Source organism: Lonchura striata, chromosome Z (genome assembly GCF_050655825.1).
Source record: "Lonchura striata isolate lonStrDom1 chromosome Z, ASM5065582v1, whole genome shotgun sequence".
NCBI classification, from domain to species: domain Eukaryota; kingdom Metazoa; phylum Chordata; class Aves; order Passeriformes; family Estrildidae; genus Lonchura; species Lonchura striata.
In genome coordinates this window covers 18,789,973-18,804,047 of record NC_140740.1, presented here as the reverse complement: position 1 = coordinate 18,804,047, position 14,075 = coordinate 18,789,973, and the positions used below count along the sequence as shown (strand labels likewise).

The 14,075-nt window shown below is 37.1% G+C and overlaps 1 protein-coding gene across 20 annotated transcripts in view; it reads right to left on the bottom strand.

Annotated features, from left to right (window-relative positions):
- The window catches only part of ARB2A (ARB2 cotranscriptional regulator A), a 262,861-nt gene that overhangs the window by 68,446 nt on the left and 180,340 nt on the right, over positions 1-14,075 (bottom strand). For all 20 annotated transcript variants that reach the window (XR_014951703.1, XM_085568073.1, XM_031507503.3 and 17 more), the window contains one exon: positions 2,324-2,440. Coding sequence is in view for 19 of the 20 variants with exons in the window: in XM_085568073.1 (XP_085424199.1) it covers positions 2,324-2,440 (117 nt within the window). In the remaining variant the exon portion in view is untranslated. The remainder of the gene's footprint in view (positions 1-2,323; positions 2,441-14,075) is intronic.

Below are 14,075 nucleotides of genomic sequence, written 5' to 3'. Positions count from 1 at the left end.
TAATAATATTACCAGCTGAACAACAAGATCCATGTAGCTTGCTCTATTAAAAATCTGAGTTTTTCCTTTCTGAAAACCTGATTAACTTCATTTAGTGGAAAAGGTAAAGAAATGTGCAACCTTTTGGAAAGACCCAATAGATTTTCAGACAGATTTCTAAAAAAAAAAAATATCATCAGTTAATGATAGTGAAAATGTACAAATTCTCTTCTGGTAAACAGCATGTATTGTGTATTTGTAGATGCTTGCTGCCCTAGTTGTGCACCATGGAGTCCGTCCTCACTGTGGAAAGATCCTTGACTGGTAGATAAAGTATCTTATTGTATTTCCTTAATTCATTCTGTCTGGAAGAAGATGTCAGCTGCGTTGCAGTGAGGAGAGAATTTCAAAGGCTTCAGTCCCCACCAATAAAGGGCGAGGAATGGCTTTTGAATAGATTTGTCAAGGCAACCCTACTGTTCTTTGACCAGGGAGAGCAGGGACAACATAAAGGAAGGGTTGCTGTATGAGATTAGAAAGTGAAGTTCACAAAGCATGGCAGATTTTTGTAAGAAACAGTAGATCAATGAAACTATTGAACTCAATGGAAAAAGAAAAAAACAAACACACTATCCAGTAATATAACATATTTAGTAAAAAACTGTTAAAATTGAAGTATTTCATGAAGGTTTTAAGATTTAAAGTAGTAAAGCATTAGAATTTTATGATTTGCATGTGTAATTTTAATTAACACTGAATGTGAAATTGCAAATGTAAGGTGGTAGAAGTTACAAAAGAAGTAGAATTTTTATCAAGTATTACATTCATTTGGAATAAGTAAAATTAATATTAACTACTGATAGAACACTACATCAGAGAGCTGGAGATAATACAGAAGATTAGCACACAATTAACTATCTTTTATATACAATGTGACACTTGTCTGTAAGAAATACGTATTCTCGAAAGCAGTGTCAAGATATGTAAATGGATGATTTGTTTTATCATTCATCACAGCTCCTAATAAATTCAAAAATCATGACATCTATAGGTACTAAAAATACGCCACCAGTGATACAGGAGAGATAGCTCAAATGAAGAATTACTTTATTTTAACAATTCATTCTTTCAATGACAGCAATTAGTCCTACAGACAGGCAGCGATTAGGTGTATATTTTAATTATTATTCATTTTACCACTAGCCTTAAACCTGATTAAAGTAAGAGATATCCAGGTGATATGCTAGACTTAATACCACTCAGCCACATTTCACATATGTAAAATTCTTCTTTCTTATAGGAGATTTTTAATGCTAATGCAAGTTATGACACTCCATCCACTTTTTAGGCCATTAATCATTTAACTTATTCTTTAACATCTACTTTCTGCAAATGAAATTAAAGGTAATGCACTTTTCTTATTCAGACTAAACGCTTAAAGAAAAATGGAGTTGTCAGATTCAAATTACAGGATTTAAAATTTCAGTTTTACTACCTAACACATATTTTAAGGTTTTGATTTCCCATAAAGAAAATGGGGATTTCTCTGACAGAGCCTGTAGGGGTTACCATTCTTTATATTTTTAACACTTAAGTCAGAGCTGTCAGGCTGCATCCCAGGTGACCCTCTATTCCCATCAGTCACGGCTTATAAAACTTTAAGTTAAAGTTAGGAATAGACACTGTATATGTGAAGTTTCACTAAATCCATGAGAAAAAGTCAAGTATAAAAGAAAGTTTGGGATGTGACTAGTTTAAATTCACTCTGTGCACCTATTGTTGTAGTGTTCTGCCATGGGAATTCAGAAAACAGAGATGGGCCTGATCTGGTAAGGACAAGACTCATAAACAGTAGTTTAGTTGGTCTCTCTAAAATACGATTTTCAAAATCTCATCAACCTCATACCTAAGTTTAAGAGCTGCCAAGTCCTACAGGAGTAATTATATATCAAAAAGCTGCTGAGAGAAAGACATTTGTGCAAATCATCAAACTGAGTCATTAAGTGCTTAAAGAGGATTTTCCACCACTGCCAGATCAAACCAGCAGCACTGGGTGCAACCAGGACTTTGATCCAGGTATCAGGCACTGCATGGGCTGCCTTGGCATTTCTATGTTTTGCTGTGCATCAGGAAGAAACACTGGACTTCCTGCTTAGTATTCTTTCTTAGTATTTTGACTGCTAACTTGGCAGTTCAGAAATGGCTTTAATCTTGGTTGTTTTAATGGCTGGTATGGATACATGATCTCCACTGTTTTGTATTATATTGTCTTTCACACCAAGACATATTTATTCAGTCATATACAGATGTACATACTCAAATTCTTTTAAAAAAAGGGCTTTACCTCTCGCATCCACTCTCGAATAGTTTTTCCAACTTCTTGGTGCCACACATTGTGAACTGAGTCTGTCAATGCCACAGCAGTTACCCTATTCTTTACTTCTGCCTCTCGTTGAATCATCTGTTAAAAAAGATTGTATTTAAATTAATTGCTTTTACTGAACAGAGTCTGCTTACTCAGAGAAAATTATCTTAAATTTAAAAAGAAACAGCAATACAGATTCACTACTTGATTTCACTTGTTTTAAAGTTTATACAATTCCTAACAAGTACAGAAAAACCTGAAACACCTAATATTTTTGATAAAAAAATTCTAACTTTTAACTGACTGAACTATTCAGTCCTATTATTTTCCATGTGGCTTGACAATTCTAGGATTAAAGGTATCATAGTGAAAAAATGGAAGATTCCCTGAGGACACCTTTTACAAGCTTCTCCAAGTTCCTATTTCAGTTCTTCAGGGAAGCTGGTACCTGTGGTTCACTGTAAGGTTCTCATGACTATCATCTACTAATTTTCAGTAGATTGCTGTAGTTTTTCTGATGTACAATCTCACTTCGACTTGTATAGGTTTTTTCTTTTTCTATCCAATTTAGCTATCTTGCACGCTCACCATGGCCCCAAAATTCTTCTCTCTTCTCCCTTATTCATATGCTTACTCAGCTAATACCAAAGCCTCTCAACATTTTTAGGATATTAAAGACCCTCTGTTATTGCAAATGACAATATGACTAAATAATATCAGTTCTAAAATTAAATTATTGCTGCAAATAACACAAGTGAACTGACAAAGATGCTGTGGAGTTCAGCACTGCTATGCAAGATAAAAGGTACTAGGAAAGAATAGTTTGATATCAAAGACAGACAAAAAGGTTTTAATCTCCTGACATGAGTGATCCTAATTTGTAACACTGGATCAAAGAAAGCACAATAAATTATACTTATAAAACCAACTGGTGTCATTATCACTGTGTATGCTGCAATAAAGTTAATGTTTTTTTAAGCTTCCCTTTGTATAAATGTAACACCTATCACATTTCTAAAAATCAGGTATTCATTCTTCATGCTCTAGTAACTGCTTATCAGCACACAGGCTGCACCTCTGAAGTCACTGTTCCATGTCCTTGCCATAAGAATGACTCCAAAAACCTACCAGAAAAAAAGTTTTTTGAAAGAGACAGAATCTATAAACAAGACCTGTCAGCTACACACACCTAACTTGCTTTAAACCCTGCTGTACATTGAATAAGTATTTTAAACAACACCTTATGTACTAATATTTGTGTTCCAGTGCTGTGCATTCTAGCACTCATTCGGCTGCAGTGTCTTCCACAAAACACTGTGATTAAACAGGCAAAAGTGCAAAAATATCACTGTCCTTGAAGCTCACATACCTACCAATTACTCAGAGTTATTACATGCTGCGTGAAGTTTAAAATCATCACCAGCTCAGAGTATTCCAGCATGACTTCCCCCATGAACGGCTTGTATTCAGAAGCACTTCTAATGACCAGCAAAGATAAAAAATATGCTCTGCTTTGGAAAAGCAGTTTTTTTCTCAAGCTACTGTGTCCCATGTTTCTGTTTTGAAAACTAGCCATTCAGTTCATCAGAACATCACCTTATTCTTTAAATCACAAGAAAATACAAAGGTGCAGTTCCCTTTTTCTTTTCCAGACCTATCTCAGGTTTGCTATTCTCAATTTCCCTATGCACATGTAAGGACTGGCAGCCATTGATCACCATTTCTTTCTAATCTTTCTTCATATAGTACATACAGTCTTTGCTTTTCAGATAATGTATAATATATAGAAAATAATATGCAATACCCAACATGCTCCTGGTGCTTGCCATTCAGCTTTGTAGATGCCTGCAGAATCGTATTCTCTTCACAAAGATCAGCAAAGTGACTGAGGCTGACAATGTGATGTTTTTTGATAACTCAGCCACAGTGCTAGGGTTAGGACAAGGTCTCATGGTCTCAGCAGCAAAGAGGGATCAAAAGGAATAACTGAGCTTCACGAACAGATTTCTTAACATCCAGCCCAGAAGAAAAAAGTTTTGGTAGGCATCCATGCCCTTCTGAGCCAACTTAGAAAAGAAAGAGACAAAAACAACACATCAAGTGTGGAAAGGATTCAGGGTATAATCTTCATTTAAACAGGAAGTCTAACGTGTCCATGTTTCAGTGACACAGAAATGTCACAACAGAGCATGTCAAACTGAAGACACTTTTGCTTCTATCAGAGCAGCTCAAGTTTACTGCTACAATGGGACATTCACTGATAATAATAATCAAGGAGAACAGATCCAGGTTAAGCACAGGCAGCAGACCCTCTTATCAGGGATGATAATTTACCCTGCAAGAAGATACAAGAAGTCTATGAACTTTTGGGCACAGATGCTTCAATATTCAGTAAATGCTTCAGATTCAATGGATTGATAGCTCACAGTTAGAACATATTCCTCTTTTCTAAAATCAGTTTTGAATTAAGATAAATTTTAAAAATTAAATGAGTGGAATAAAATTGTAAAGGTAAATAGACTGACTTTAAACAAAAATGTAGTACCATTCAAATTTGATGTAACATGAAGTTGTTCTAGATTTCAAGGGAAGGATACTGTGGGATGCATGATTTACATTTCCCAGTACTTGTTTTATTCCACGGAGCCTGTAGTCTTTTGAGGTGGACATACTAAAACTCAAGATATTTAACAGACCACAGTCTACTAAGAATACTAAAATGAAGACATTTTTCTTTAGAATAATGATTTTTTTACTGAAGCAAACAAAGGCCTAAGAAAATTTTCTGAAGTTCATTCATGGCTTATAATCTTTTTACATCAGTAAACTCCATAGACAGAAAATATTCACAGCCTAGGAATTACTTAATTTCCTGCTCAATGCCCATTTAAAAACCTTAAATTATTCTTATCTGACTAGATTTTGCAGGAGAACAGCTCTCTCTGAGCCTCATCACTGAATGGCTCATTCTCCCCTTATACGCCTTCCAATAATTCATTTACAACCAGAAATAGGTAAAATGGCATTTCTCTATTATATGTAAACAGGATTACTACATCACTCATGATTCTGGGTCCTCTAGAATTTCCCAACAGGCTTCTCTCTTTAGGCATTTCCATTTTGTCATTTTTCTTCTGTTCCTTCTTCATAGTCACAGTAAATTCTGATTTTGTAACTTACTAACCATATTCCAACACTATATATTTCATTCTGTTAGAATGACAAGTTGTAGGCCAGTTCTCCTTGCAACAAGTTAGAAAGCATTCAAGAATCCTTTTGAAAATCCTCTTTATCCCAGTGATTGAAAATTTATTTCTTCACTTTGGAAGGGAAAATATCAATTATCTAGGTGCAGAAGTATTCAGCTCTAAGAGCTACATAAGCAAGAACTTGAAAATCCCTAAAAATGCATTCCTTATGTTCATACGTAATAATAACTCATTTGTTGCTCAATTTAATAAGTAGTCTACTGCTAATTTGTAGGCTTATATTACAGTTATCATAACATTTTAATGTCAAAAGGTTGATACCTGTATTATCTGCAGTGTGTATAAATAAAACATAGCTTCATACATACAGTACATATGCAGTATATGCAGCATTCATATATAGTCAAAACAGATGATAAAATATGCCTTTGGTATATATTTTATACCACAATAGTCCTGTCAAATGAAAGCATGAATGTGTTAAAAGAGGACTCAAAGGTCTGATCTTGCCAACAAGACAACATGAAAATCCATGTAAGTACCAATTAGACTTTAGGTAAATAGCTGTGGGAGTAAATCCTAGAGACATTGATCCCATACTCTTTATACCAATTCTAACATTTAAAACAGGTAAAAATCCAAACTTCTGAAAAAAGCAAAAGTAAGTTAAAATATTTATTTTTACAGGCTTTTATTTTTGCAGGTTCATACAATCAAATAAAAAACCCATCACTTCATGTTCAGGGAATATTTACTCTTCTGAGTTGTTTGTAATTAGGAATAAGGAAAAATGGATTTAAAAAGTAATTAAAAACACATCCAAATTTTAATTTCTCTTGAAGTTTTGAGATAAACCATTCAGCTACTTTCTTTGTCTTCCATAGCATTTTCAGTTGTGGCATGGTGTTACATGGTATGCACTGGGCTTCAATGGGCATATCGACAACAAGCATTTGATTTGGAGCAACATAATTTTGATGCAAGTCTTCCATTGCATCCAGCTGCATCATACTGACTTGACACTCTTAAGACATTTTGTCACCTGCAAGCAGAACTCTTCCAGAGGAAACAACCAGAAGCCCCTGTCCAAAAGTCCTCACTGGTTTCCAGACTTGGAATGAATTTGCAGTAGCTAAATTTCCGCTAAAGCAAAACAGCTTCAGCTGGACACTGAAATATTTGTAAATGCAATGGTAAACAGGAGGAGAGAGGAAATCACACGATAGGAATAGTGTGCAAGAGGGAAATTTTTACTTCCTTTTGGAAAAGCACCTGGATACCTTTGTGGTAACTTATATGCTCTCCTTGTAACTTGCTTGTTACCAATCTACAGTCAACATCCTCTTCAACCATCCTTTCACTCAGTCTCATACAAACCAATTAACTAGTCTGTCTGCCTGGCAGCACTTGAGCCTCTCCTCAGTTATGAAAAACTTCTCTTCACCAGGAAGTATACAATTCTATATTCTGTAGTGCAAGTTTGTTGGTCTGGCATTCCTAAGACCTTTCACTGCTTCTTGAATAGAATTTCTGAATTTCTGAAATACCCTAAATTTTCTGCACATCTTAAAATGGAATTAGATTCCCAAGCCCTCATAAAATATTATTCATTAGGAATTAGAATTGCTGGGCAACTATGCTCGAACAGCAGAAAGCAAAAATAAACAGTCCAAAGTTCTACCAGGTTTCGTTTTCAATTAGCAACAGCAATCATCTTCCCTAAATGAATTTGCACATGTGATAAAATCCCTACTTGCAATACGCAAAGCCCCTGATACACATCAGTTTTTACACAGCAAAAGAAAATAACTTCAAAGATACAATCAGAGAATGAATGAATATTCTCAGAGTATGAGAATATTTGCTGATATTTTGTGCAAACATCCACTAGATGCTACATCTGCAACTGTGATATTTTTCTATAGCAATAAATCACACTGCAACAATCATAATAATGCATGAACATGCTTTAAAGCATTTGGAGTCTAGGACTTGTCAAAGTTCATAATGCAAACCAATTTCTCTTGCAGAACTTCTACTCAAAATTACCACCTTACACTGGGGCTGTAAGTTCATAAAATCAATCATGAGTAGAAAAATATTTAAATAAAAAATAGCTCAAGATTTAAGAAGTCATCTCCTTTTTGCATAGCTCATAGCAAAACCCCCTAAAAACTTAAAAAAACTTGTACACAGAATTCTGTTGGTATAACAATGCAAAGAGAATTCATGCTTCTCCTGTAGAAAGCCTCAGGCTCCCGCTTTATTAAAACCTTAAACTTCATAATGCAATTTTCCTGTTCTCTTGACCCTAGTGTATTATGACGGAGTTTACAAGAGAAAAGTCTTTGAGGACCTGCAATAATGAGGGAAACAACAACTAACTTCCCAAAAGCAGGCAGTTTAGGTGTGGCAGGGCTTATGGGTAGGATTACTGGCTCACCTCAATTACAAACCAGCCAACAATTTTTTTTAGCATGAATGAAGTGCAGCAGTTTAACAGAAAGCCCATCACGTAAAACAGATTGGTATGGTACCATGGAGATAAAAATCTTTGAATTGGTCTGCTACATCTTGCACGTAGCAGACCAAAGCAAAACAAGCTGGTGGCAGGGAGATCCTCTACTCTCTGGAACACAAAATGTTGGCATTCTTCAACATTTTGTGCTAGCAGGTGAAAAGTGAACATTAGACAAGGTGAACATTTTCCTAGCAGGTGAAAAGTGTACATTAGACAAGAGGGTTTGGTGAATTTCCTTCCCATTAGAAATTCAACTAACGCAAACAAAAATTAATCCGTTTTTCACTGGACCTCAAGACATTTCAGCAATTAAGGTTGCTTTGCACTGCTGCAAGAACTGCAGTGATGATCAGAAAGGGAGGTTTGGAGCAGATGAATCTACCTGGAGTCAGCCAGTTGGGTCTCCCTCCTGACAGCTGGAGTCTGCTACCCCAAGTTTGGAGACTCAAACTGGGGAGATCTCATTGACATGAAAATTAAGTTTTCAAGGGCCAACGGCTTCCACCTATCTCCTATCCAGGTACAGAATGTGAAGCCTGATCAATATACGTCTTAACATTCCTATGTTGCTGATAGCAGCTGCTAGCTGCTAGATTGCCTCTAACATATGAGATAAAAAAAAGTCCAGTTATGAAAGTGGAGCTCCACAAGGGTCAGTTTAAGCTGCCAGAAAGCATCAAAACTACCACACAGAGTATTTGGTAAAACTAACGCTGAGGAGCATCTGATACTCGAGCAAGGTTGTTTAAAGATAGTTTGTGTATGTGCACTGCAAGTACCTGAGCCCCAGGAAAATCGTACTTGTAAAATCATAGTTTACTAAACTATTTCATTTTGTGCTCACAGTTAATTTGGATTTGGGTAATGCAAGATGGTGTGAGCATGTGATCACACCAAACCTCCAGCACAGCACATTCTTTGCAGCTCTGGCTTTACCACATGGCTTTACCATGTGTCTGTGTAAGCAGCATCCTTTTAATAACAGTGAAGGAGGTTTTCTGGTAGGAGGCTGCATCAGCTCTCCAAATGACATGAACTCAGCCAGCAAGACCAGTCCTCTATTGGCAAACCCTGCCCTGGGGATTTTATTAACAAAGTTATCTTGGCTGTGATGATGAAGGATGTTTCCAGTCTTTACTAATAAAACCTTATTGGCTGCAAGTCATAGCTTTATTTTCTCTTGGTTTATCTGTATTTCTGTAACAGTGGACAGCTATTTGAGTGTCATGCCTAGTTAGAAATTAAATATTTAAGCAAAAAATAATTACTTTAAAAGAAATTAGAATATAAAATAAATAAAATCAAAAGCAAACCTGATCATAACACAGTAAAGATAAAATAATAGTTAAGTGCTAAAAGGAGCCATTTAGACCCATGACCAAAAGCTTGAACTGCTGTAGTATCAAGAAAGGTCAAGGTCTACATAGAGTAGGAAACAGAGATGTCTCTACTTGAAATTGGGAGTGTTCTCACCTCTTACCCCAGAGTTGCTATCCTGGGCTCAGCTTTCACAATGACTTTCGTAGTCCTACTCAGCTCTGGGCATGGCCAAACTACAAGCTATAATTTTGAACATCTCCTTGTGTAAGTGTAGGTCAGATTTTCAGCCTGATCTTGCAGACATTGCAGACCGTTGAAGCATTTAAGACCAGCAGTGCACAGCTGACATGCAGCAGTGTAGCCCAGCTGACATTTTATCACAGATGCTCCATCAAAGTGTGGTGCCAAATGCTGCCTTAGACCTATCAGTGAACAAACTGTAATAGATTTTCAAACTCCACCAGTTTTCTTGCTATTGAGAAAAGTAGGAAGCTTCTACCAGGAAGCTTACAAGAGAAAAGTCTTTGAGGATGTTTCAATCTCAGGGAGGAGCACAGTCTCAGGATGCAGATGACCGAGTTACGATGACCCCTTCAGCTGCCACATGTCAGACTCTCTGCAGTAGCTCACAGCTTGCATGGGCTCCACTGAAGGGCAGCAGCAGATAGAAGCTGGATTGTTGATGTTGCTAACAACCTCAGCCATCTGTTCCACCCATCTGAGGGATGTGGCTGCTCTCTAGTCCAGCTCCAAACTGCCACTGTTTTCAGCCCCAAGGTTTCAAGCCTGGGTCAATGTCTCTGTGATAATTGCTTTGGCTGATTTCAGACCAATCAGCCAGCAGGGCCAGGGAGAAATAAATCCTTTGTAGATATAAAAGAAGTTCTTCCTAAGGTACTTGCTTGAGCTCAACATCTCCTAAATTACAATGGAACAGCTCTGCTCTATCTAAAAACACAGTACTCATACAAAATGGATGAATAAAACTAGTTGTTTACTCTCAGACTATCTTGTTAGGCTCCTCTTTCACATTTCAAGGGTGAAAGCCTTGAGCCAGAATAAGTAGGTTGTAATTTTTCTTATTCAGATAAACATATATAGAATACAGTGATCTTAAATCTTTGAGATGACAAATTAGTTGAAATAGATTGTTCCTAAAAATCAGTGTGTAACACAACTAATAATAAACAAGGCTTGAAAATTAAACTATACAAGGGCTTGGAGTTTTGTTTTGATATTATACCGTTACAAAGGTAATGGTACATATCTAATGAAAAACATAACCTGGAGTAAGTTATGGAAGTAATTTTCTCATGTGTCAATAAATGTATAAATCCAGAACTCAGTGTAAAAGTGAACAATCATGTTAGTGAAATGAATGTGAAACAAATCAAGTAAATAATTGTTTTTATATATTAACTATCAAATACATCAGGGTAAAATGACATTATTTCTTCATTCCCTCTGTTTGAATGGTACATGGAAAACTGTCATTACAGTTTTATGCAAATCTCATGCTGGTGCATTTTTCAAAGAAATAATTTAGTTCCTTGTATTTAATTTTATACCTGGACAGAGAACTGCACTGGTTTAACATCAAGAAGACCAAATCGTCCACCAATTTCTAGATCTAGATCTAGATTTCTTTCTACCTGAAAAAGGACTGGTCATTTATTTAGGAAATAGCCCTTGTTTTATCATACATGCATATGCATACAAACATATCAACCTATAAATTAACTTTTATAAGGAAGCCCAGCTTTAAAAAAATAAAAAACAAACAGAAAATGAGAAAAACTGAGTGCTGAGCTCAGGACCTCACAGGTGGACATGAAGTCTGACATCCTTGTTATATGAATATAGCTGGATTTCCACTTCAGACAGAAGATAATGACTCTTATAACCTCTTAGTAACTTCAGAAAGGAAAAGTATGTCCACAGGCAACATCTCTGAAGCAAGAAGGCATGGAAACTGAAACTTCTGGGGTCACACAAACTTCTCCTTATGATTAGGGAATGACAAACTGCTTTGTTATTGCAGGCAGCCAAAAGAGAAGAGCAGGAGCTTCCCTTTCCTTTCTCACTAAAATGCTGCTGCCACTTACATTCTCTGTCACCAAAAAAATGATGTGCATGTGTGGTATAAACCCAAATGACAAACAGACCACAATACCATAGAATCATAGAATGGTCTGGGTTGGAAGACACCTTCTTTATCATCTAGTTTCAGCCTCAGTATATGACTGATACCTTCAAAGTCTGAAAAAACCGTAAATCAGGAGAAAAAAAATGGATTTTTTAAAATCAGCCCTCTTTATCAGACATTGGACATGCCATCAGCTATCCAACAAAGTTTTCCAGTCACTCAAGAGATGGAAAAGTAGCAACAAGGCTAACAACTCTCCTTGGAGAGACTTCATATACTGAAGGGCTTTGTGAAGCAAAGGATGTATAACTATATAAAATACAGTTTTACATAATATTAAAAAAAAAAAAAGAAAGAAATTATTCAGAAAAAGATCTTCCAATTTAGAGTACAGAATAGACTCATGATTAAATGTCTGGTCCCTGTCCTGTGACAGAAGCCATCAGGCACAGCTTTACTGGCAAAGAAAGCTCTGACTTTCCATCCTTCAAAGACATGGGACATGGACCTGCTCTCCATCACATCTGGAGAGACATGGCACTGCAGCAACATACAACTTCCGCCTCAGCATCCTTGGAGATAGAAACACGGTGGGTGTCTTAGATGCTGTCTTGCTACCATGAAGTATTTCTGTGTTCCTCCTCCTGGCCTGCTCAGTGATCCTGCATCAACCTGGGCATCAGCTTGCCCACTTCTAAGGAATGCTCCAGGAGACTGATGTGTAATATGCTCTGCATTCCCCCAGCAAAAGCCTGCTCATTAAACACCACAAATCACCTTCCAGTACTGATGACCTCACTCAGAGAAGTGATGCCAGGTAGAGATGGATCAAGAAAAAATAAACAAGTGCCACTTAGCATAATGCATGCTGTGCCAAAATGTGAGGACAATGGATGCTGCATAAAAGCACCAAATATTCCCAGCTGCCCATGTAGGAAGGTACTAATTTATCACACACAGTCCTTCTCTGGTTGTACTGGACTCTGCCTCTGGTGGTTGCACTCGGGTTGCCAGACTCAGACTTTCCTGGAGGTATCTGCCAGGCCCCACTGTTGGCTTTTGATAACAGGATACACCAGTAGGCAAGCTGGGATGGTTTGGAGAGCACTGGGCAACCCTCCCCTCTCAATGCAGGAGGAGCCAGCAGGCAGAGCTGCAATAGTAAATGTCTAGTGCACCAGGTACAACCTGAAGAAATGGCAGCCTTTGTCCAGTGACCACAAGAGCTCATCAGGATGCCACAGGACCATGAAGATCAGCCACCCCTGCACTAAAGCAAAATGTCTGCTGAGCTTTCTGCATACACTCTACAGTACTCTGAAAAAGGCTTGCTGAAGCTTTAATTACTTGCCCATCTTTGTAAACTAAAGGCTCATAATTTTCAACTTAAGAAGTCCCACTTCAAAAAAAAAAGATTTCAGAGAGATCATGGAAATTAACATATTCAATAAAAAATTAAAATGTTTAAGTCATGGGATAAAGTGGAAAGCCAGTCCTTCTTTCCCACAGCATTTCATATATTTTTATTATACATCCACCAAATGACAACCTCCTCGAAAGAGACCCATTTTCTTTTTGTTTGGTCTTGAACAAAGTTTAAGCATATAGCACATACAGAAGCATTCCTGTATGCTCTTTGCCTAATTTTAAAGTAAGTTAAATAGAATATGCAAAATAATAATTTAGTTAGATCAAAGGCAGCTGGAGCCATCCCTGGTATTTATTTTCAAACCATTACACATCACTAGCCAGGTACTCCCCATGACCCTCTGATCTCATAAAGTTCATAAACAATGTTAAATCAGAAAGCAACTGCAAGCTTTATTTCTGCTCCTTTTCCTCCAAGATCCTCTTCAGTAAGGAAAGAGACCAGGATAAATCTGCATTTCTTTATTTCACTAGCAGCACCACCACCACCACCTTAGCTTATGCAGGCAGAGTTGGGTCTGATGAGCCATGTGGCTTATCACACAATTGGTTGAAAGTGAGCATGTAACTGAACTATGACACCAAATAAAGTTCACAGCTCCCATTCCTGGGAGCTTCAATTTCCATGTCTCTCCTCTTAGACATATGACATCACACTCACATCTCTAATACTTAATCATCAGAGACAGCAACTTGAAGACTTCTGCATGCTTTGGGAGGGTTGTACCAATGGAAGGAATTAGCTCTTAACTTTAGAAACATGTACAGTGCCAAATCACATTCAATATATAGGCATGCACTTATGGCTTACAAGGGTCCTTTTAAACTTAACAAGAAGCATCACTACACTAGGAAAAATGCTTTGCTGGGAGGTTTTCCCAGTTTAACCAAATTATTTTCTAAACTAATGATTAAACTCACAACCACCTTGAAATACAGGCAAACTCTGCTGAACCATCAAGGTCCTACCCACTTCTAAAATATCCTTGCTCTGAGTCCACAGACCTTTCAGACATCTGATACCAATGTATTATTAGGAGAGAATGTTGTGGTTTGGATCATAAATATGTTGCCTGTGATTTTCTCTTCCTGCAACTGCTGCAGTTT